Source organism: Apteryx rowi, unplaced genomic scaffold, assembly GCF_003343035.1.
Source record: "Apteryx rowi isolate R43461 unplaced genomic scaffold, aptRow1 scaffold_5, whole genome shotgun sequence".
NCBI lineage: Eukaryota > Metazoa > Chordata > Aves > Apterygiformes > Apterygidae > Apteryx > Apteryx rowi.
The window spans coordinates 7,650,830-7,673,012 of record NW_020450760.1 but is presented as its reverse complement, the minus strand read 5'-3'; the positions used below and the strand labels follow the sequence as shown (position 1 = coordinate 7,673,012).

Here is a 22,183-nt window from a genome sequence, read left to right as displayed (position 1 = left end):
TAGACATATTCAACATTGGCCATACAAAGGAGGATGAAACTGGGAGACCAGAAATTTCAAGAGAGAATGGTAAATGTGGAATCATTCTGTGAGAGTGTCTACAAGATCCTGAGATCTACTGCTTTCTATGTCTGGGATAAGATGCAGAAGATCAAAGCTGGTAGAGCTGAGACCTAAAATAGGAACAGCACTCTTATACAAAAGCTAGTTTGCTAGGTATGGTGGGCGCATTTGAAAATGCATTTCAAGGCAGACAAATGCAAGGTCATATATCAAGAGTAAAAAAAGTTGGTCATGAAAATAACTTTAAGGTCACTGAAGAGAATCATCTGAACATGAATTCTTCCTGACACAGCATTACTGAAAAGGCAGATGTAAACATGAGAACGCTGAGTGGAAGCAGGAAATTGTTCTTACCACTGTATATTACATTAGTAAAATAATTACTGAAATACAATTCTGGTGTCAACACTTAAAACAGAGATATTGCAAAGAGATGAGGAAATCTCCAAAGAATAATTCCAAGTCAAGAAAACTTGTTTCATAGCAAAATATTGCTTTGTTTATTAATATACTTAAGAAAAGGTTCAAGTTATATTTGACAGTGATCTATGTACACCTTCATGGAAACAAAGATTTTAGCTGGAGATGGTCAGTGAAGTTGGCAGAAGACAATGTGCTGAGGTTCAGTGTTTAGAAGACAAATTCAAAATATAAATAAGGCAAATACTTTATCAGTATTACCAATTAACCATTTGAAAAACATAGTAAAGCATATGGTAGATTTTCCATTACTTTATAGCTTTGTACCTGAACAGTATCTCTTCTTTGAATTATGCTCTAGCAAAAATCATGGGCTTATCAGCTGCTGGGTGCTGGGTAAGGTTCTACGGTCTGTGTTACGAAAAAAGTAAGATTACAGGGTCAAAGTGGTGTCTTACATTCTTCATTGAATAATTTAACATTGTTTAGGCATTTTTATCTGTTTTGAAAACCATCACACCTGAGAATTTATGCTTACATCTTTTTTAATTTTCTAAGCCATTAGATCTATCTTGATTGCTGAAATTGCTGAAAATGAGGATAGGAACTTGTAAAGCTCTCCCAAATTACTCCTCCTTTGCAAAAATCTAAATGTGCCCATGTCTGATTTTTTTCGTTGAATTTTTATTTGTACTTTTATTCATAAATTTCTTTCTTTTTCTTTTTTTGGTGAGCAATGTTATACCTCTGATGTTTGTAGCAAAGGCAGAGTAATTACGGAAAATTTAGAAAATGTTGATAACATTTTTATGCTAGGCAATGTTAAATCATCAAACTAAAGATGTTAAGTCATCAACCTAAAGATGTCAGGCATGCCAAACACCTTCCTTTCATGACGCATGGAATGACTGTGTGTCTTTATGAAGCAAGACAAAGAAAGCTAATGCAAGTTATTATCATGGGTAATTTTTTGAATCAAAGAGCCCAGAGAGGACTAAGCTGCAGTTTAGGAGAAGCAGACATACAGGAGCTAAGAGATTGTTTGGAAAGCTGAGTGGGTTCAAGAGGCAGAAAGCCAGCAGAGAAGAGGAGAGGGAGCAGAGGTGCTGAGCACATCAGACTCACTGCAAAGAGAGTTTCAGAATCTGTAAGCAAAGAAATTATTTGCCTTTCTTATGCTCAGAAACAGAACTTTGTACGTACACAGAATTGCATCAAAGAATACAGCAGGAAACAAAATCCTAAAGATTAGTTAATCGCTCAGTCTAGAGACAACGATATCAGTGCTCTTCAGCAAAACACTTTCTTGACAAAAGACTACTTTTAAAAGAAGTTGTTAATTATGTTGATTAATTTCATTTTCATATTTATGAGCATGTGCTTATATATCACATGACAGAAACAATGCATGTGGAAAGCTTACCCAAGAAGCTCCATTGCAAGGAGATGATTCACACCTGCCACTATAGGAACAAGGGAAACCATTGCCTTGCTAAATCCAACCACCAGTGTTGAAGGAGGTGGGATTTGTGGCTACACTTATCTCTCCATGAGCGAGGTCCATGCTCAGGGTGCTGTGGCTCTTCCACTCCCTCCATCACAGCTCCTGTCCCTGCTAGCTGGCAAGCTTACAGCAGCCCTAGCAGAGAGCAATTATGGACGGATATGGACTTACCATCTCTGAGCTAGAACCACATTCTTGGCCACTTTGGCTATCAGAAGAGAAACTTTGCTTGGACTCTGTATTGAAGAGGGAAGACAATGTGGACAGTAGATTTCCAAGACAATATGTTTTTGGCAATGAGTGCTGTTTCACAGATGGACTGTTACATTTTGTTCTATTTGGAACATATTTAGCATGCATGACTTCCTCTCTTAAGTAATGAATTCTGATAATCATGCCACAGATTTCTGTTGGTCATAGTAGCTAGGACAGAGTTTCATTCTTCTGACCAACGATTGACAAAAGTGCACATGTTTTTGCCATCATAATTATTTGAGAGCCAACAGCACCATAAGATTCAATGCACTAGGGCTGAAGGTTAATTTGACAAGTGGGAGAGCCTACATCCTGCAGCACGGTTATAGAATTTGCCAAGAAGGCTTTTTTCCCCTTTCTAATAAGAGGTGTTTTCTTTTGGGGTTCTACTTCTCTCAGTGTCTGTATTTTAGTCCCAGTGTGGTACCAGCCTAATGCCAGGAACTTGCACCGTTCTTGAGATACAACGTTCCTGCAGCGAGCTCAAAACTGCAAGCTCATTCCAGAATCTCTGTCTGCTCAAACACTAAAGCTCATTCAGTCATTTATAACCCTCAGGGCTCCATTTTAGAATAATACAAAGATTGGATGTCTATTTTTTTACAGGAATAATTACAGGCCAGAACTAAACGTCCAAGCTTAGTAACATGGATATCAGTTCCAAGATTACTTGGAGCACTTTCCCCAAACTTCTCCCCTATTCCTTATTTGGACACTGAGAAATAATTTCCTCAGTAGTAGATTTTTACTCAGTGAAATCACATGTTTTCTCAGAAGTTTTTTTTCCTCAAGATAATTAATTTTGATAAGAAAAGGGGAGAAATAACAATGCCACATTCCTAAAGTGCAGACTGAAGCCAAATTCAAACTGCTGCTGTGTGGGGGTCAATGCTTTTTTCCAAGGACAACTGTCCCAGCTGAGCTTGGACACTATCCAAGACCAACTCCCTAAACACCTGTTTAATTGCATATTTCAGTGTCTGAGGACTGGCCGTTGATTGCTGAATTCATTTTCTGTCTGCATCCCATATGCATTATGTTAATGGTTGATTGCTAAACAAGGATTAAAGTATTTTTTCACATAGATGGGTCAGCCTGGAAGTGGATGCTAAATAGTGTGAGCCATGAATCTGTAATGCTGCTTATTCTGCCTGGTATGAAAATTGCTCAACATGTGTCACAGGTTCTAGATCTCCTGCCAGCTATCAGAGCATTTCCTTAGCTAGCACACTTTTAACATGACTCAAGGATGATAAACAACAGCTTAACCATGAAAGGACTTTGCTTTCTGAACACAGGTCTAGTCCTGCTTTTGTGACTGAGATATACAGGACAGTGATGCAGATAAGAATTTTCCAAGGGCACAAAAGTGGTGGCAGCCTCTTCCCCTTCTGCTCAGAACACTGTCCTGCGTGTGGTACACATACTCTGCATCATCTTGCCTGATCAGAGGTCCTCCTTTCCACCAGTTCCTAGGGCTCCCTGGTGGTACAAGAACACACCTGGTTGCTTGGATTATTCCCAGGGCTGTTTGAGAGCCTTTGCACAAATGTACAGTTTGCATGTTAATTCTGGGATGAGAAATGAGACAAACTACTGATTTCAAACTCTCACTCTCAATTAAGAGCTTTGCTTAAATGTGGAGATGCCACACAATGGGGCATAGATGTACTAACTGGATTCATAATTGCCTGATCTGGGTTCTGCACAACTTATAAAATCCATGGTCAGGGCATGTGATTTGGTAATTTTAGTATTTCCTTGCTGCATATATGCTATTCCAAGTAGCTGTGGCATGGCAGAACAAGAGTGACCTGAGCACCCTGCAGGAATGGTGTAAAGATGTGATAGCATCCTACTGACTATACTGAACCTGCTGAATTAGAAGATGCCAAGCAGCTGCTGCTTACATCACTGTGGCTTCATCTTCATCAGCAGTAAACATATTTTTCAGCCGAACAAACAGAATGTTAATGGTGCATTATCCATTTCTCAAAATGACCTTTCATACGATCATATGCTACATTGGGATCTGTTGGTGTGGTGGTAAGAGGAGCCAGTGAGCACTTACTGAGACTACTCCCAGCTCCTAGGAGGTTATGTAAGTGACGGTATTGCAATAGAAAAGAAAAAGGAATGCAGTTAGAGCCTGGAAAAGCACAGACAACTAAGATATTAAAACATACTTCTGACATAAGGTCCTTACAGTTCTTCCTTTGCTGCATGATGTGAAATAGTCTCATGCAAGTGCCAAACTCTGCACCTCTAGAGAAAGCTTAAAAAACTTCACAGAGAAGAGCAGAACTACTAATATTAAAGAAGTTAACTTTTCTAAGGCTGAACTGTATCTTTTCTCTGCAATTTCACAGGTAGTTTAAAAAGACTTCATAAGAAGAAAAATATTAAAGATATAAGAATTTAGAACACTATTTATAAAGTCCTTAAACATCTCTGTGAAATACTATTGGCTCCTCCTCTATTGAATTTTATCAGTCTTTTCTGTTAGGGAACAGAGCATGAGAGAACTAAAAGAAGAGAACTGCTATTCCTGCTTTCATTCCCCAGGGAGCTTTGAGACATCACTAGCACAAATAGTCCAGCCAGCTGGTTTAGCCAATTGGTGGTCAGTTTACATTTCCTCTAATAAGTGAACTTCTTGACCGTACATTTTAACTGAGTCATTAAGAGCTCCTTTTCCAAGTGTTTTGGCAGGCTAAAGAGGTCTGTGACTGTGAATAGACCACAACAACTAGTAAAGAGGAGAACAGCCCTACTTTTTATACAGCAGAAGAAATTACAGAATCACAGAATAGCTGGGATTGGAAGGGACCTCTGGAGATCATCTGGTCCTACCCCCCTGTTGATCCAAATAAATCCAGAAATTAAAGCCACAACAGAAACAAAGGGATGCAAATATCTACCTGCAGGGTATAACAGAACCTTTCATTGGAAGGTTTGCTTCTTCCAGTAAAATGCAGCCACTCCTGATGTGACAGGACAAAACCCTCAACCTGTGTTCAAGAATATTGTACAGACAACTGTGCAAGTGACATATTGGAGCCTTGAAAATACAAGAGAAATTCAAGGTATGCAAAATGTACTTACCCATAGTGAGAATTCAATCTGGATGCTCAAGTTACTCTCATAGGATACCTTAAAATCTTTCATATATATGAAAAAAAGAGGATCTTGTGCATATATATATGAACAAGGGACCTGCATTACAGAGAACTGAAATAGTGATATGAGAGTCATCACTAGCTGATCTCTCACAAAACTTCCACTATCATCACAAAAATCTCATTCAGAAACTGACTGCATCCAAAGCTGTTTGGTTTGGGGATACAAGGAAGCTCCAGGTGGAGGTGCTATGGCTGTAGTTTGCCTCACATCACTTGAATTGTTTGAGCTGAGACCACATACAGTGGACACTGCAATGTTTCGTCTTCCTTCAGGAACATAAGGCCTCTCCCCTGAACCTAGCTGATAAAAACAGGGAAAATAAGCTGGTCACATGTAGGGTGCTTGCAGAATGTATGTCTGGACAGCGGGATCAGTTTATCCTTGCTTTAGAGCTTCTGCAGAGCTGGCTGGTTTTACCTAACTCAACAGTCACATCACTTCTCTGCCCAGACTCAGCCACTAACTCTGCAGGCTGTGGGAGTTACCAGCTATGCACTCCTCCTTGGGAAGGGAGGGCTTCACACCTCTGCCCATGGCAGCAACCCTTGCCAGCTGCTCAAGGAGCTGTCTTGCTTGTCTGTGAAGAGAGTGTTATGCTTGGCCTTAAGGGAGTTGGGGAGCTTACTGGGGAGAAAATTATTTTTCATATTTCATTTGTGTTTCAGATCTGTCCATGTGTCAGCATGCTCTAAAATAATCTCAAAAGCATCATAAACCCAAGGTAATTCTTGTATAAACGTTAGGGCCTTCTGGGGTCTTTTGTAAGCAAAGAACGGGTAGTGGACAAAAGCCAGTGGAGAAGAAAAATCCTTGAAAATTATCGTCTGCAAATACTGGCTTCCAGGCCCAGACAGCTGTGTCCTCATTACTGTTAATAGCAAAGAGCTATGCATGTTGGGCAACATTCCTCTTTGAGTGTATACATAGCAAGCCATCTATTTATTTATTTATTTCTGCAGTGGTGATCATTGGAAAATGCCTATAATCCCTGCTCAAGTAACTGGCTTTAACTTAGATTTGGCATTCGCTGGTTTATAATGATTGAGCCACATTTGCTTGGAATTCTTCCTTGCAATGTGCCAAATATTGCCGCTGGCCAACTGGGTTCCAAACCTTTCTGGATAAATGAAAACTGTGTGGATATGGGAGGTTTAGCTTGTTCCAATTAGTGTGTGATGTGGATGTCTACTGGCAATTCTCCTGCCCTCTTTCCTTACTCTGAGTCCATGGCTCTCTGGAAGAAGAGATGTTTCATCTCCAAGGGTTTTTTACCCATTCTCCCTCCCTCTCTCTCTCTCTTTGTTTTTAAACCCATTCAGTTACCTTTAATGCATAAATTCAGACAGAAATTTGCATAATTTGTGAAATCCTAGGATAACAATCCCTCACAGCATGTGTGCCCAGCCTCTAGAGGCAGAGAGTTGTGTTCCATTTAGTCCCAAGAGCTGCCAGTTCTGAGCAGGAGCATGACAGGTTCTGAATGGTTGTGAACCTCCCAGGCAGGCCAAGATGAGAGCTTGAATTTGCAAAAAATGAGATGTCTGTCTAATGAAAGATACCTAACACCAACAGGAGTCCTGGCCCCCAACTGTCAATCAGTAAATCAATTGACTAATGAATAAGGGCAGACCTTCTTCCCCTGTACCAGTCCTGCCATAAAACAGATGTACTGATCTGGATGGTCTTGACTGACTGTGCACTCAGTGAAACTCAGGATTCACTTCACTGGAAATTTGAATAAAATCCTTCACTTCTGATTATTATTTCTACTTCCACCCATAGATCTTATAGCACCTTAAAACCAATGCTAAAGCTCAAAGTCTATACAACAAAGAGAATACCACCTCCATTTTATAGATGGGAATCTGAGATGCAGATAAATTAAAGGCTAGATCCTATAACAGACACAGCCACCTGCACTTTAAGCACTGCAGTCACAGAATCATTGAATACTAATAAAACAGATGTTCTTCCTTCCTCACTGTCCTGAGCTAATTTGTATCTGCATACCAGCATCTTAATTTACTCAGGATGTGGCCCTATATTGTTTTTTAACCACAACAAAAGTTTTATCTGTAGAAATCAGAATTCTACTGCAGTCTGAGGTCAAAGCTGATTCTCTGCAAGCTTTTGTTCCAAGCAAATTCAAAAGAGAACTTCTGATTTAATCTGTTTTAGCATAAATGCATTTAACTCAAAATGCTCATACACACAAATTAGTTGTAAACCTTGTTATCAGTGTGGCTCAGTGGCAACATTTTGTGAAACCTCTGCTTAACTTATTAGAAAGTGTTCATTTAGGTGGGAAAACCATTTCATCGGATGCCGTACAAACACAGCTAGAACCAGTACTGTCCCACTGAAGCATACAGATCATTATAATAGCTTTCACTGAAAGCTCAACATTTTTATTCCCAAAGCTTCAAGGTAAATCTATCCTCTTTGCACCAGAATTCAGAAGTTTCCAGGCAGTGCTAAAGGCTGAACACTTGACCAGTCATATTACAAATGTCACAGGGCAGTTCTCTCAGCTCTCACAGGCCCCAGGAAAGCTCAGAAAGATGCATGTTCACATGGAACTTTCCCAAGCCAAAATGGTTCAATTTCAGCTGGCCTGGCCTGAAAAAACACATTCTGTTTAGGTAATAAAAAATACAGTAAATAAACAAAAAAGGCAATGTTCCCAACCAGCTGGAAGATCTAATGTCTGTGGTTATTCCTGGAGCAAACTCCTTCTCTTACTCTCCAGAAGGCACATCCCAGTAAGTTTTCCATCATGTGGGCCTGCTCTTGTGAAAAGCCAAACTACATCTTTTCCTTTATCATAGCACTTTCCTTTCATTGATCCATTATGGCCACAAGGACTTTGGTCACACTCAGTCATGCAAAAGAGCAGGCACATTTTAGAACACACCATCCAGCACAGAAGTGTACCTAGCAAATCTTGTTAATATTTCTAATCACGTCCAATCGAATACTGCGGACTCTGCTTAATTCAGAGGGAACCCCTCCTCAGTTCACAGGAAGTGAACCTGGTATGGATCATGTATTTCTGAAGTCTTTTTATGTCCCAAGTTTCTAGATGTCAGCCTGAGATTTTGGTGGAGACGAGTGTCATGATATTTTGTATCTTGTGAAGATATCCATCCGTTATCAGCTTCAGAACACACATGACCTGCTGGGACATTCCTGGAGATGCTACAGATTGTCAGCTGCTAATTACATTTACAAGGGTTCTCCAGTCTGCATAGGTTACTTATATGCCATAGCTCTCTGGGCTTAAGTCTCAGATTTTCAACAGATTTTAATACTCAGGTTTTCAAAATTGCTTGGGGAATCTGGAAATTAAATTTTCACTGGTTTCAATTAAAATTATAAGCTGTGTTGCAAGTCTCATGTGTTATCCTGTAAAAGTTTATTATCCTCTTATGCCGCTTTTCATTTAAGAATAGTTAAACCTCTTGAAAGTATCAATAGACCAAACTGTAATGTTTCAGACAAAAAAACCAAAAAAATGAAAAACACACACTGATTTCACTGAGAATTTTGCCCAAGAAATGCAGTGCACTAACTGAATAACATGATATAGCTTTGCAAAACCACACCTTCAAAGAAAACTGATTTAATTGGGAAGAACATCTCCTTCCCAAAGCCAGACTGCTGCAGTCTTTTGGGAAAACTGCACAAAACTAACCGATAACTGTCAATACACAGTTCTGGGTTATTCCATTGCAAAATCAGCCCTGCCTTCAATTAAAATAATTTCAATCTGCTTCTAGATTAAGAGTCCAGATGCAACGCTTAGTGATTTGCGAGCAACAAATGTATATATTGCTGCACTCTGCCCCTGAAATACATGAGCACGATCTCAAGGCTGCTCCAGCCTGTGCCTAGTTTGGGATATTCCCCAAAGGGCTTGTGATAGCAGGAAGTTAGCAGCATGTTATAGCTTTCAGAACACACCTCCTTTCCCTGGCCCGGCTCCCGCACCAGGAGTAAGGAGTGGCAGTCTGGCTAAACTGACTTTACACTGCTCCAAGATTCCTCCTACTGGAAGGGGATCTTAGGCTACCCATTTAAGCTATCTCAGCTTTGCTTTGCTCCACCATAGTCACAATAACTTATTTAGTGGGTGGAGGCTCTTATCCACACTGTGAATTTTTCTCTGCAGTCTTAGATGAAGTAAACAATTTTCTTCTGCACCTCCATGCACACTGGAAGCACAAAGGACTCAAAGATACAGCAACTTAAAGATATCTGATAACATTTATCCCACTCCTCGCTTTTGCAGGACTGTTTCTCACTAGTGATTTTTTCAACAGTTTTTAAATGTTTCTGCTAATGTTTTATACTGTTGCACCAGTATAATATTCCTAGTGTATTATGTCATATAATCTGATACACTGCACTGTCATAAAGGCTTTTCCTATGCTCAGTCTGAAAGGATTTTTCCTTCATTTAAACTAATTACACCCTATTCAGGAATAATCTTATTTTTACACCACCCACCATAAACAATTTCTGCTTCTGTGACATTCACAGTTTCAATTGCTGTCATCTTAACCTAAGCTTTACAATAGTTTAGTTCTTTTAATCTTTTAATCAAAATCAATCTTAGTAATGCCTCCAATTTACTGTTGCTCTAAACTGAGTTTTCCATAAACTTACCTATATTTATCTGATAGTAAAGTATTTATGCTTTATGTCAGTTGTTTTGATCCATTCTTAATAGAATCATATTGAAGGACTTTCCCCGCTGTGTTCTGTGATGAGAAGTCTTAGCAACACTGCAAGAAACTGCCTAATGCTATGCTGCTGTCGACATTACTGCCTACTACTGTTCCCCTTTCATCCTATGGCCATGGTTTAGATTGTCTTTCAATCTACTGCTGAGTTTCCAGTTCATTAGTTTTCTGACCACAATTCTAGCTTTTCTAGACTTCTGTGTATTACTGTTTGTACAATCTTCTCATTCAGTGTCACCTACAGATATGTTAGGGTCATACACAAAACCAGTAAATGCCTTTGATCCAACCAGAAATCTGCTGGCTGACCAGCTTCTTTTACTTGGGGTGGCTGAAAAACAAAAATTTTACTTCACAAAAAAATTTAGAAAATGAAAACAAGTTCAAGACATTAGAACAAAACAGGCATTAAAATTACTTCCTTTTGTGAAAAAAACAACAACCCAACACCTAGAGACAGACCAGACAGTAGAGCATGGATTCATTTGAGTCCTTCAAGTCTATGACACACTCTTCTCCCCCTTCTAGGCTCTCTCTGTCTAGCTGAAGCATTTCTTGTACTTTCAGTATCTGAATGCCTCACAAACATGAATGGATTTATTCTCACTGTAGTAGCACGTTATTGAGAGCTGAGGCATAGAAAAGTTAGGGCAACATTTTCTGGAAGGACTAGTGATTTTGTATACATACATTTCTGGGTGCCCAAAGGAAGACACCGTACACATCCTGATTTTCAGAAAGTGCTGAATACTTGCTACTGGAGAACGTAGACCCCATGAGAATTTCCATCTGGATGCTCAGACTGTGAGATTCCTCAGAGGAGCAGTCCCTTCTGAGAATAATATCGAGCTAAGAGGACTGAGGCCATACTGGGAACCCATGGCAAAGGACTGCAGATCAGATCAAAGGGCGTTTATGTGCTAAACTTCTGCTGAACATGAAGGTCAGTGAGACTGAGGGGCCTAACTAAGCTTTGGGGACATGGGCCTTCATTTTGGCTGTTTGATGACTTATACTAGCACCCTAACAACTGGATGTTTTTCTCTTCACACAACAGTGTTGCCTTACACTACAAGGCACCAGCAACCATAAGCTATGGCTGGGAAGAACTGCAAGCAGAGAGGGGTTTGCTGGTATTAAAACTGAATACAGACTACAGAGTGTTTCTCGTCATCCCCGATGGGCAGCACATCTCAGCCAGGAGGCAGAACACTGAAACTACTCCCCTGACCCGGCCTGGTGATGTGTGACTCCCATTCATCTCCTGGTAGCTTTATCTTCTTTGAAAAATTCTCTCATCTCATTGAAGTAATAAAATGAGAAGCCAGACAACTGGCAGATGAGGGGGTCAGAGCATATCAAACTCTACACAACACTTATTTCCACATGACAGCTCTGTCCTGGGTCTGGTGTCCTAGGGACAAGATGAAAGAGCAATGCCAGCACATTACCTCTGCCTATAGAGTCTGGCAAAACATACGGCCCATCTGGCTGATTTATGCTGGTAAAGGAGTCAGTTCATATTTTCTATATATTTTGGCTTAACTTCTTGATTGTGACATATAGCCGTGGCCAATTTCAGGCTGGAACCAAATGAAAAGAAACAAAGCTGACCCAAGAAACATAAGGGAGAGGCCAAGGAAAACAGTGACTTTTAAGTCATTGAGAACACTGCCCTCTCTAGGCACTGCAGGCGCTGCAGACACTGCAATGCTTAACACAGGCCTGAGCAGAGTGCTGATGCTATTAAGCACACTGAAAATAAGCCTTCCAGGCAAAGGAAGGCACTTCATTATATTACAGACTGAACTCTGCACGTTATGCCGCAGGGAGATAGAGAAGGAATCATTGGTACAACTGAAGTTCCTGAAGCTCTCAGCAGAACGCTGGGCATGGACTGTCATCCATAGCCAAAAGAGACACTAGTGGAAAAATGAGAGAAAAACAAGCCTCAGAGCCAATGGATTGAGACAGGGTACTTGTGAAGTCCATCAGTCTTCCAGCACCATTGAGTGACTTAATTTTTTTTTTTTTAAACACTGTAATTGTCTAGTTGGCAGGACCGATTTGCATGACAGCTATCCCACAAAGGAAAGCTCACTCAATCTACTCCAGAGCAGACAGAGCTAATTGGTACATAGTGGCTTTAACTGATCTGGCACTGCTGAAATCCCTGGAAGTAAGACGTAATAAAGGCAAAGCAGCCACAAAGCCCCACATATTAAACTGCTTTTAGCAGTGAGTCTAAGGAATCATTCAGAGATTAACAGCGGGGGTCAGAACCCTGCCCTGGCCAACACATGCCTGAGAATATGGCAGGCTGGGCACGACTACAGCTCCTCTGAGGTGAGTCACATATAACCTCCTGCCAACTAGCTCTCGCTGACAACTGAAGTCTATGTATTATCTGGCTCAGAGCCCAGTGACCAATAACCCCCAATTCAGGGGCCAAGCTTAACTGAGGCCATTAAACCAAAACGCAATGTATCAGTTAAACCTCTTTGCCTTGCATACACTTTCATTCACTCTGCAGTTTTCAAAGTGAAAAATCAAGGGAGATGGGATTCCTGGGTTCTTACTACCTCGTGTACCAAAGTATCAGATAACTCCAAGGAAGCAGGGAAAACTAAAACACATGATGACATAGAGAGGTCACAGTCTACAGGCATGACAACCTTCTTGTGACTGAAGTGCTGTCTGCACATCTAACTAGACACAGATGTTGTCCCTTCTGTGCTTATGCCCCTTCTCTGCATACAACCAAACTATATTTTGTAATATGACACATTCCCATTCAGCCGACCCCCTCCACATGCCACTGTGCTTCCCTTCTGGCTCCTAGTCTTAGTACAGAAGAAACAATAACACTTTTAATCACCCCCTAATAAGCAGGTGATGGCACATCTACAGACTGAATCGGCTTAAGTTCAAGCTGAAATTGGAACCAAATTCAAACACTCCTGGCTGCCACCATTTTGAACAGGAAGATGATGTGCTGAACCAGCGGTCTCTTCCTCCCTCACAATGCACAAGAAATCCTTACCATGGTATCAGGATTCCCACAGAAGAAAAATATGGTACCAAACTCAAAACATCCCTGCTCATAAGTCACTTCAGTTTATTCTGGGCTGGGCTCAGTGGCTTAGGCTCCAGACTAATCTAAATCAAGTAAATTCACTGGAAGAACTTTTGCTCCAGGATTCTAAAGTCTTCACAAAGTCAGTGGGTACCATAAGCACAGGTCTAAGAGGAGATTTTGGTCTCCAATTAAGTATCCAGCTACCTATCCAGCATGACTGTAGTTCAGCCAAGTTCAGTTGTGGCTCTACTGAAGTTGGGTTTATTTTATTTTCCCTTCCCACATCACTGCACATTAATACAGTTAGTCAGTGATGCTTGAAAGGCACTGAGATGCAGAATGATGGACTTGCACTTACTGCTACACTTTGCCATATCCCAGAACCTGCCGTTTTTCACTCCACTACACAAAGATGCCAGTTTTCTTAACAAGATGCCAGCTTTCTTGGCTTACATGTTATATTTCTTGGTTCAGTTTTACTCATTTCTGTAAGAGTAGTAGAAGCTTCAGAAATAAATGAAACTCGCCAGTGCTTTAACCACTAGAGCATACTACTCCCACACTACACTTAGCAAGGAATGAAAGAAGTAATAATCCAAGCCACAGAAGGCTCAGTTTACCCTGGTACAGACAGATACATACAGCAACCTCCTCTATCAAGCCAACTCCTCCACCACAAGTGGATTCACTTCAGTGAAAAACAGCATTCCCACCCTCATTCGCCTTGTTTATCAGTGAACGTGTTTCTGTAGGAATGACCCTACTGATGGACACTACTGTAGGGATTAGCTGAATCTTGCCTTTCCTCAGTCCCAGCCCATCCTCTGTGCTGGTGCAATGGTTTCCTGAGGGAGGAAGTAGCTCTGAGTGTTTTCAGATGGACCTTTTTATTCATGAATATTTTATGGTCAACTCATGATTACCTTTAGGAAGATTGTTGGTGTTGTGAATAGCTCAGACCATCAGATTCAGAAGGAATTCAGAAGAATTATAGTTATGATTGTCTGTAGCACAATGTGGGTTTATTCAATAGGGCAGTGCTATATTAAGGATGTCTGTACTCTAAGGTGTTACTGACCCTTCTTCATCCCCTGGCATATGGTCCTCTGTCTTAATACATATAGTACACATTTACCAGGTCTTTATTTTATCTGGCTTATCTTGTCCCATCATTATGTTAGATAATCAATGGAAAACTATTTTGAATTTTGTTAAAACATGAAATGAGCGCAACAGAAGTAGATGGTGACTGAAAAACAACAGGATCAAATAACCACTGAAAGCTTTTGTAGCACAGGCCTTCCTGAAATAAACTGAGGAGATACTGATAACGTTCTAGGACTTCCCCCTTCCTCTGATCCATATAGAAACACAGACAAAAGCATCCAGTGATTTCCATACAGTTTAGTGCACTAGGCTAGTAAATAAGTTCCATATACCTCATTTTGAGCTTTAATGTTCTAGAATTATTAAACCAGGCCTTTTTTCTCTCCTGTTTATATGTTTTTACATCATACTTATCAGGGAGTTATCTGAGCACCTATCATCTTGGGAATTTACCCTTGGTACAACCCAGGAAAAGAATTATTATTTCAGTTTATGCAGAGTGACCTGGAGTCTCAAAATAGCCAGCAGGTTTGTCTATGGCAATCAGGAGCCAAATGCAAAATCTTCTAGCCTAAGCCTTAGCCACCAACTATAGCTTCTTCTTGAGATGCTTCAGAGCTGACTTTCCTGTTGCTATAGCAGCACATGAGGTCCAAGTTTATATTTCCCCACATGACAGAAATGAAAAGCATCCTGTGAATAAAGGTGACACAGTCATGGTCCTTAATGTAATCAGGAGATGTCGCTCAGTTACACACCCCTTCCGAAGGCTGCTCCAAACCATTTGCAAAACTTATCCTCATGCAACCTTTCTTTTGGTGTCTCATTAATCTGGACAGATAGCAGTGTAGTCCTAACAGGAACTAGGCATGGCCTTCAGGAATTGGCCCTCTGAAATGGCAAGAGAGATTGCCTCACAGACTAAGAGGGAAAGAGAAATACTCAGAGCTGGAACAAATAGGATTAAAAAAAAAAAAAAGAAAGCAATGATGGGAGTGGATTGCATTTCTTTTCCTTTACACAAACCCTTCCAGGACACGATCTCCTCGCTACATTTCCCTCCTTTTCTTCCTTCAGTTTCTATATCCCCAAAGAGAACACCGTAGAAAAGTCACTATTATGAAGCAGCTTATTGACTAAGGCATTGGATAAGGAGTTCTGGGCTCTATCCCCAATTCATGGGGCCTGCTGCATGACTCGGGCACCTCATTTCACTTCCTTGTATCTCATTTGCCTCCCCTCTCCCCAGACACAGACATCTGGTTCCTTTATTTTGCTTGAAAACTCATCTAGGCATAGGCTGTTCTTAATAAGGTTGAACACAGGTCAGTATGATTCCAGGCTTGGATGTGGTTTTTAGGTAAGCTTGCAATATAAATAATAATGATGTAAAACCCATCCGTGCAAACAAAATGTTTTGAAAGAAGAAGTTTCACTCCATGAATGTAGGAATGGGGACCTGTGAGTGGGGAATGTAGGAGGGCCTGGCAGTCTCTGAGAAATGAGGAAAGGTGAAGCAATGACCACTGCACAGATTAGGCCTTGAAGAACAATTCTCATTTATGCTTGCAAAGAGCATCTTTCCATTTCTCTCTATTTTCCTGCTTCTTACTTTCAGCTTTTGTTTTAAAAATAAAGATGATGCCTTTCTTTATTACTTCCTCCTCTGGCCTCCTCCCTTCTTTCTCTGTCTCCAGGTCATACGCACTTTGCCTTATGCTTATACCATTTCTAACATTCACTTACCTGTCTTTTCTGTCTGCAGTTTCTCCAGTTCCTCCATTCAACCCTCTTAGATGCTTCCGCACCCCCACCATTCTCCTCACATAGTGCACATGCATTAATGGGAGAAAAAGCAAAAACAAGTGCTGACCCATTACATTTCTTTCCACAATGCCCAGAAGGATCTGTGTTTGAGGCATGTTTTAAAGATCATTGTAAATCAGGAAACAGTGAGGTGGAGTGAAGGGAAGTAGGAAAGAACTCTCGGCTTATGAATGTATAATGCAAAAACACAGGCCCAAGCTCCAGTCTATTCTTGCCAACAGTTACTAGACCAAGTTCCTTGAACAAAAAGTCATCATTATGACTAAACATTCTGTATTTTGAGAGAAGTATGATTAGAAGACAAAAAGTTCTAGCAGAGCTCTTGAGCTAGATGTTCTTTGCTATGTCTTAGATGTGGCCTTTTATTCCACCATTAATTGTGGTTGCAAATCATTCCCAATCTGCTTCGGTAGGAATTTACACATTATGTGTACAGTTTAAAACACACTGCATTTATACATGCAAGATACAAGGTATTCAGCAACTAAAAATAAAAAACCACCACCATGTATCAGGACTCAAACCCACAGAAGATTTAAAAAAGAATTATCATAAAAATATTTCACTGCCTATTGCTTTTTAACTTGCTGGGCTCACATCACCCTGTCTTTCCTACTGTAAAAGGGCAGAAACAATTTTTAAAATGAGAACTGACTCTTTTTTTGCAATCTTGTGGTACCAAAAGAAAAAAAATCAAGCCAGAGTTTGCACTATTGTATAAATAGTCACAATGAAGTCCCAAGCAAAATAAAACTTGTCTGACTTCCCAGAAGACAAGTGAACTCCCCTGCCATTAACAGTAACAACCAATTAAGAGGAAAACATGTTTGCTTTGATGAAAACTGATTTTCTCATGTACTTTTTTTTGCCTGTGTGAGGAGGCAATGTACAGGCCCCATTTAAAATCAGAAATGGCTACAGCTCCTTCTGCATCATGCCAAGGACACTGGAGTGGGCAAAAAGATAACTGACAGGTGTCTGAGAGGCACTTGTGCTAGGAAGGATTTTTTTTCCACAAAGGGTGAGATCAGGAGGTAAGTTCCTCTGAGTGGTGAACAGGGTGGGAAGGAGCATGGCCACCTAACCCCTGCCTGTGATTTCGGGTCAGGAAGGATGAGGCCTAAAAAGCTTGAAAGGGAGAGGAATTGCTCATATCTCTTTTTGCTATGTTGGAATAAATCATCCCCCAAGAGGGGGAATGTTATTTGAACCACCCGGGATGCACATTCCTACGAGAGCCAGGGAACGTGGAGCCTTGGCAGGCAAGCCAGATGCCAGGCTGGGACAGAGTGACCCTCTCACAGCCGCCTTATGTTTCTGTCAGCTCTAGCAATGTGAAAAAGAAAAAGCTTGTTAAGGCTCACATTGCTTTCAGATCAAATTTTTATCCTGTTTCACTTGGGAAGTCTCTTGTACAAGCTCAGTGTTTCAAAGCTGTGGCTGCAAATCTCCCAGGGAAGGTTCCTGTGTTTAATAAATTGTTTTGACTGGAATTCAAAGAGAAAGTAAAGATTTCTGTTGGCCTAGCTACAGAAAATGTGGCCCAGACCTGTAACCCCATGTCTGACCAGACAAAAATGTGTACTTTGTTAAAAACTGGAGAATTCTCAGGAACATCGGCATTAGAATAGCTTTGCTGCTCCTGAAGTCAATAGCAAAAAGTCTCGTTATCTTTAATGGAAATACCTGTGACTAATTTTATTTGGAAAGAAGGTGCTGGAAGGAGATGCCAAAACATCAATATAACAAACCTGTAAGTTATATAGTGGCTCAGCTACTGGATAAAATATCTTCCAGTTCAGTCTTTCCAACCATTCCACCACAGAATTAACCCTTGAAGTGCTTCATATCCTAAACTCTTCCTGAATGCTGACAGGTAGGGAAGCACACAGCAACTGAAGTATCATTAACATTAGCAATGCTATTAGCTTAGAATAAGATGGAGCCATGACTTGTGTGGTACAGACTTCCTTGAGTGACCTGGGGAAATTCCTGCGGCTGCCTGAGGACCCTGCCAAGGCTCCTTGGTACCTCATCTCTGAGGTCTTCAAGCACGAGGCTGCCCATCACCCCCATTAACTGCATCAGAAGTCCTGGACACAGGAGATCAGGCCTTTCTACCACCACTGCAGTGAGACATGCTGTATTTCTTACTGTTTCTCTTGGTGTCTTCCCTTTCCATCCTAGGGCACCCTGATACAAAAATAAATACTGCATAAAGACGCTGAATGTCTCCAGAAGATTTCACTAAATGAAAAAAGAAATCTAACCCCAGCAGGGACCCTTTGGCTCTGACCAGGTCTTGTTTTCTTTAAGTTTTGTTTTTCTTCCTCTTACACAAATGTGATCTATCATCTGCCACAACTGAAGCCTCATGTAGAGTTTCAAAAACTGCTTCCAGCTAATTGTGATCCTCACGTGGCAGTCTGTCTTTTCCCATCTATTCCTGTTAATGGCTGTATTCACCAAACCTTCCCTCACAATTAAATTCCCATATTTGAAAGTTAAAGTGACAGAAGACCTAATAGACGAAAGCATTAGCCCTCACATTTCTGCCAGCATGGATAAGGAACATATATGCCCTTTGCAGGCTGGAAGTTCCACAGTAAAAGCTTCCAAAAATCCCCCTGCTTTGATTTGTATGGTTTGGGTGCAGCAGGACAGACAGCAAAATTTAAGGATTTCTTTTCTCCTTTCATTTTAACACTTCTATTAATGGCCCCACTTCCTGATTCACCAACATCAAAGCTAGCAAAATGAAAACACTCCTGGAAGCCTACAAATCAGTATATACATAACTGAGCTTGATTAATTCACTAAGATCAGAAGGACTAGTTGAAATTTTTAAAGAAATGAATAGTGTGCATGCTTGTTTTTACCTTTAACTCTTCAGCTACTCATGGATTTCAAAACCCCTTGAAAATAATAGTTTTTAAATTTTACAGTGTACATCAATACTAGTGCTGGCTGGAAAGTACATTTTTACCACCTCAGAACATAATAAGGGCAATAATTAAAATATAGAAAAATGTGTCCAAAAGTGGCTGAATTTAAATCTAGTCTCCCACATCTCCCATGATGCATCATAGCCTCCTCACTAGAGAAGCAAATGAAGTGCATCATCTGAAACAAAGTCCTGCCAGAAATTCCAGACAATAGGGCAGAATCAGCCCAAAAGACAACTCAGTTATAGCTCTTGTGTTGTGCTGCAGCAGCATTCCATAAAGAAATGTTTTGAATCAAGTGCAGTTCCTTAGTCAATGGAAACCTAAAATTCTCTATTGAAAGCACCTATCTTCTGTGTTTTGGGGTGGGTTTTGTTTTAGTCAAAGAATGGTTCAGGATCAGAAAAGATTTTGATAAAAACTCTGAAACAAGTTGGATAAATAAAATAACAGATAACATTTTTACTTTATCATTAGGACAACTGAGATACCAAAATGAACAGTGGTTATACATGAACTTTGTGGTAGAGCTGTGAGATCTATCTCCTGGATTTACTCTGAGCAGTCACCAGCAATTAGTTTGATTCTGATCTCTTGTATCCCAGTCTTGCCTCAAAAAAAAATATTTTGGCCACTGGAACTTCCATTAATTTAGCTCAGAAATTTTCTCTCCATTTCTTCATAACTTGACATTATCAAAAGCCATTATCTATAGCATTACCATTGCTTTAATGGCTAACAGTTGTGTCCTTCTCTCTAGATAAGGAGCAATGTATGTGCTCCAGAGAGCTTACAGTCTAAGTCAAGAAGGCAAAGCATAGAAAGAAACAACTCTTATTTATACCATTTACAGGAGGAATACTGAGGTCCAGGAATCTGAGCAAGGTCACATAAGGCCAAGAACTGAATTAAGGTTTCCACTGTCCCAGACTAATGCTTCAAATGTAGGGCCATGCTCTCTGTCAAGGTCAGAATCATAAACATAAAAGGCATGTTTCTGATGTGCTGACAAATCACCTGCTATCAGATGGTTGATTATCTCATAAAAAGATTACTCTTCTCATAAAGATAGGTTTCCTAATTAAATAAAGAGTCTAAAACATGTCTCAGCTTACACTGAAGAATATATGAAATGTACAACTCACACACTTTTAAGAAAAGGAAAAGAACTTCAAAATATTGGGCATGAGTGGCAGAAGAATAACTAAAGGACAATGCAGAACAATGGTCTCCACAATGTAATACAAGCTTTAATATAAATGAAAGTCTAGAATAAAGTTTTCCAGCACTTACCAGCACATTGATTGTTTTCATCCAACTGGTAACCAAATCGACAAATCAGAGGTCTTGTAACAGTAGGGTAGTTGGGAACTGCGCCTGGTGCTGGGGGCGGTGGATAAATATTTGAATAAGGATTCAGATATGGTGATCGATACACTGGGTTTGTTCGGGGTACGCATAAATAGCCACCATTCTGGTTGACACACACCATATCTCCTCTACAGGCCTCGGGAATAGTCCGACACTCATCAATATCTGGAAGGAGATTGCAAAAGTTAAATCAGTGATTGCTTCTTAATGTGACCTATTGAAAAAGTGGTCACATATGTTTTACGTGAGACTTTGCTAAAAATTTGATATCCTCTTCCAAAGGAAAAGCTAATCTTTCCTTATGAGTCTCACTTTGTAGTTAGATCACATCAAAACAGGAAAAATCCCATATATTCAACTCCTATGTTCTACTTGTTTTACATCAGTATTAGAGGGTAGGGGGAGAGGGGAAAGCCTACTTTGCTATTCTATAAATGTTCGGTTTAAATACTGATTTACACATGGCTACAGCATGCTACTGCCTGTTCCTGCTAGTGGGTCTGTCCAAACCACAACATGCATATCAGGATTTCAAACACTGGTGGTTTGGTTTGCCCAGCTGTGAAACTTGGATCCTGATTTGGAACTCCCAAGCTCCCTCCCACAGAAAAGCTTAGGGATGTTCAGATCTGGGGACCTGGTTCAGGTCTTTCTTGTTCTGATCAAGATTGTTGTTGTTGAGTTAAATTTAGAAAGATACACACAGTTTAGCCAAACTCAGAATTTGTTTGGTTCTCAGAGCACAGAAACACTAGGCTGCAATGACAGGGCAAGCAATCTGTTCCTGTTTTTCTTCTAATTGTTTTGAGTAACTTTAATGCATGCAGAATATGCTGCCCTGGAGACTTAAAGCCTCCCTTCACATTCATTGATAAAAAGATGCTGCATGGCTGAGCACATGCTACCCCCTTATTAATCAGCAATTAATCAACAATTAACTTGGATTCTGGCCACTCAGCAGGCATAGACTTTATCTGTGGCCTCCAGGTGGAGGCTGCCATCAAAGATAGTAAATATTGAGTTTGGAGAAGAAAGAGAAGGAGAGTGAACAACACTTGTTATTGGCAACTGGGCTGAGATCCCAAACACAACTGAATGCATCATAGCTATTTGAAAAGCACTGACAGCCAATTAGTATCTCAGTAATGTCAAAGATAGGTATATACTTGAGCTATGTAAATACACATACACAGACACACATATATATACWCACACATACCTGTCATATAATGCGAACTTTTTCTCTTCAACCAAAACATACTAACAGCAGCACAACATTAACTCAATAAACTCAGGGTTTCTGAACCCCAATTTAAATCCATTGATTCAGTTAAAATCCTACCTAAACATTGCCCAGAGGCACGGTCCAGGTCAAACCCATTAGTGCATTGCTGCTAAAAACAGAAAAAGAAAGGACACTCAGTGATTGTGAAATGAGAGGGCTGCAGAGTCAAATAGTCATTTGGATTACTACGACGTAGAACAATTTGTTCAGTGTTATACACTGCATCAAAATAGGGGCCCTTCCCCAAAGGACACACAGCAAGGCATGAACCTGAGACCTCTAGCACACATGCCAGTCCCTTAATTCAAAAGCTAATTCCCTCAGCTGGTGACAGTGTCAGGACAGTGCTCTCCACTGGGCTAACTAACACAAAATGCACTATGGGCTCCATACCGGGGG

General features: G+C 40.4%; 1 protein-coding gene across 1 annotated transcript in view; it reads right to left on the bottom strand.

Annotated features, from left to right (window-relative positions):
- Positions 1-22,183, bottom strand: part of FBLN5 (fibulin 5) — a 47,841-nt gene that overhangs the window by 20,859 nt on the left and 4,799 nt on the right. Inside the window, exons 3-4 of the mRNA XM_026079532.1 lie at positions 21,842-21,893; positions 20,422-20,664 (exon numbers count right to left, since the gene is read on the bottom strand). Of these exons, the coding sequence (XP_025935317.1) occupies positions 20,422-20,664; positions 21,842-21,893 (295 nt within the window). The remainder of the gene's footprint in view (positions 1-20,421; positions 20,665-21,841; positions 21,894-22,183) is intronic.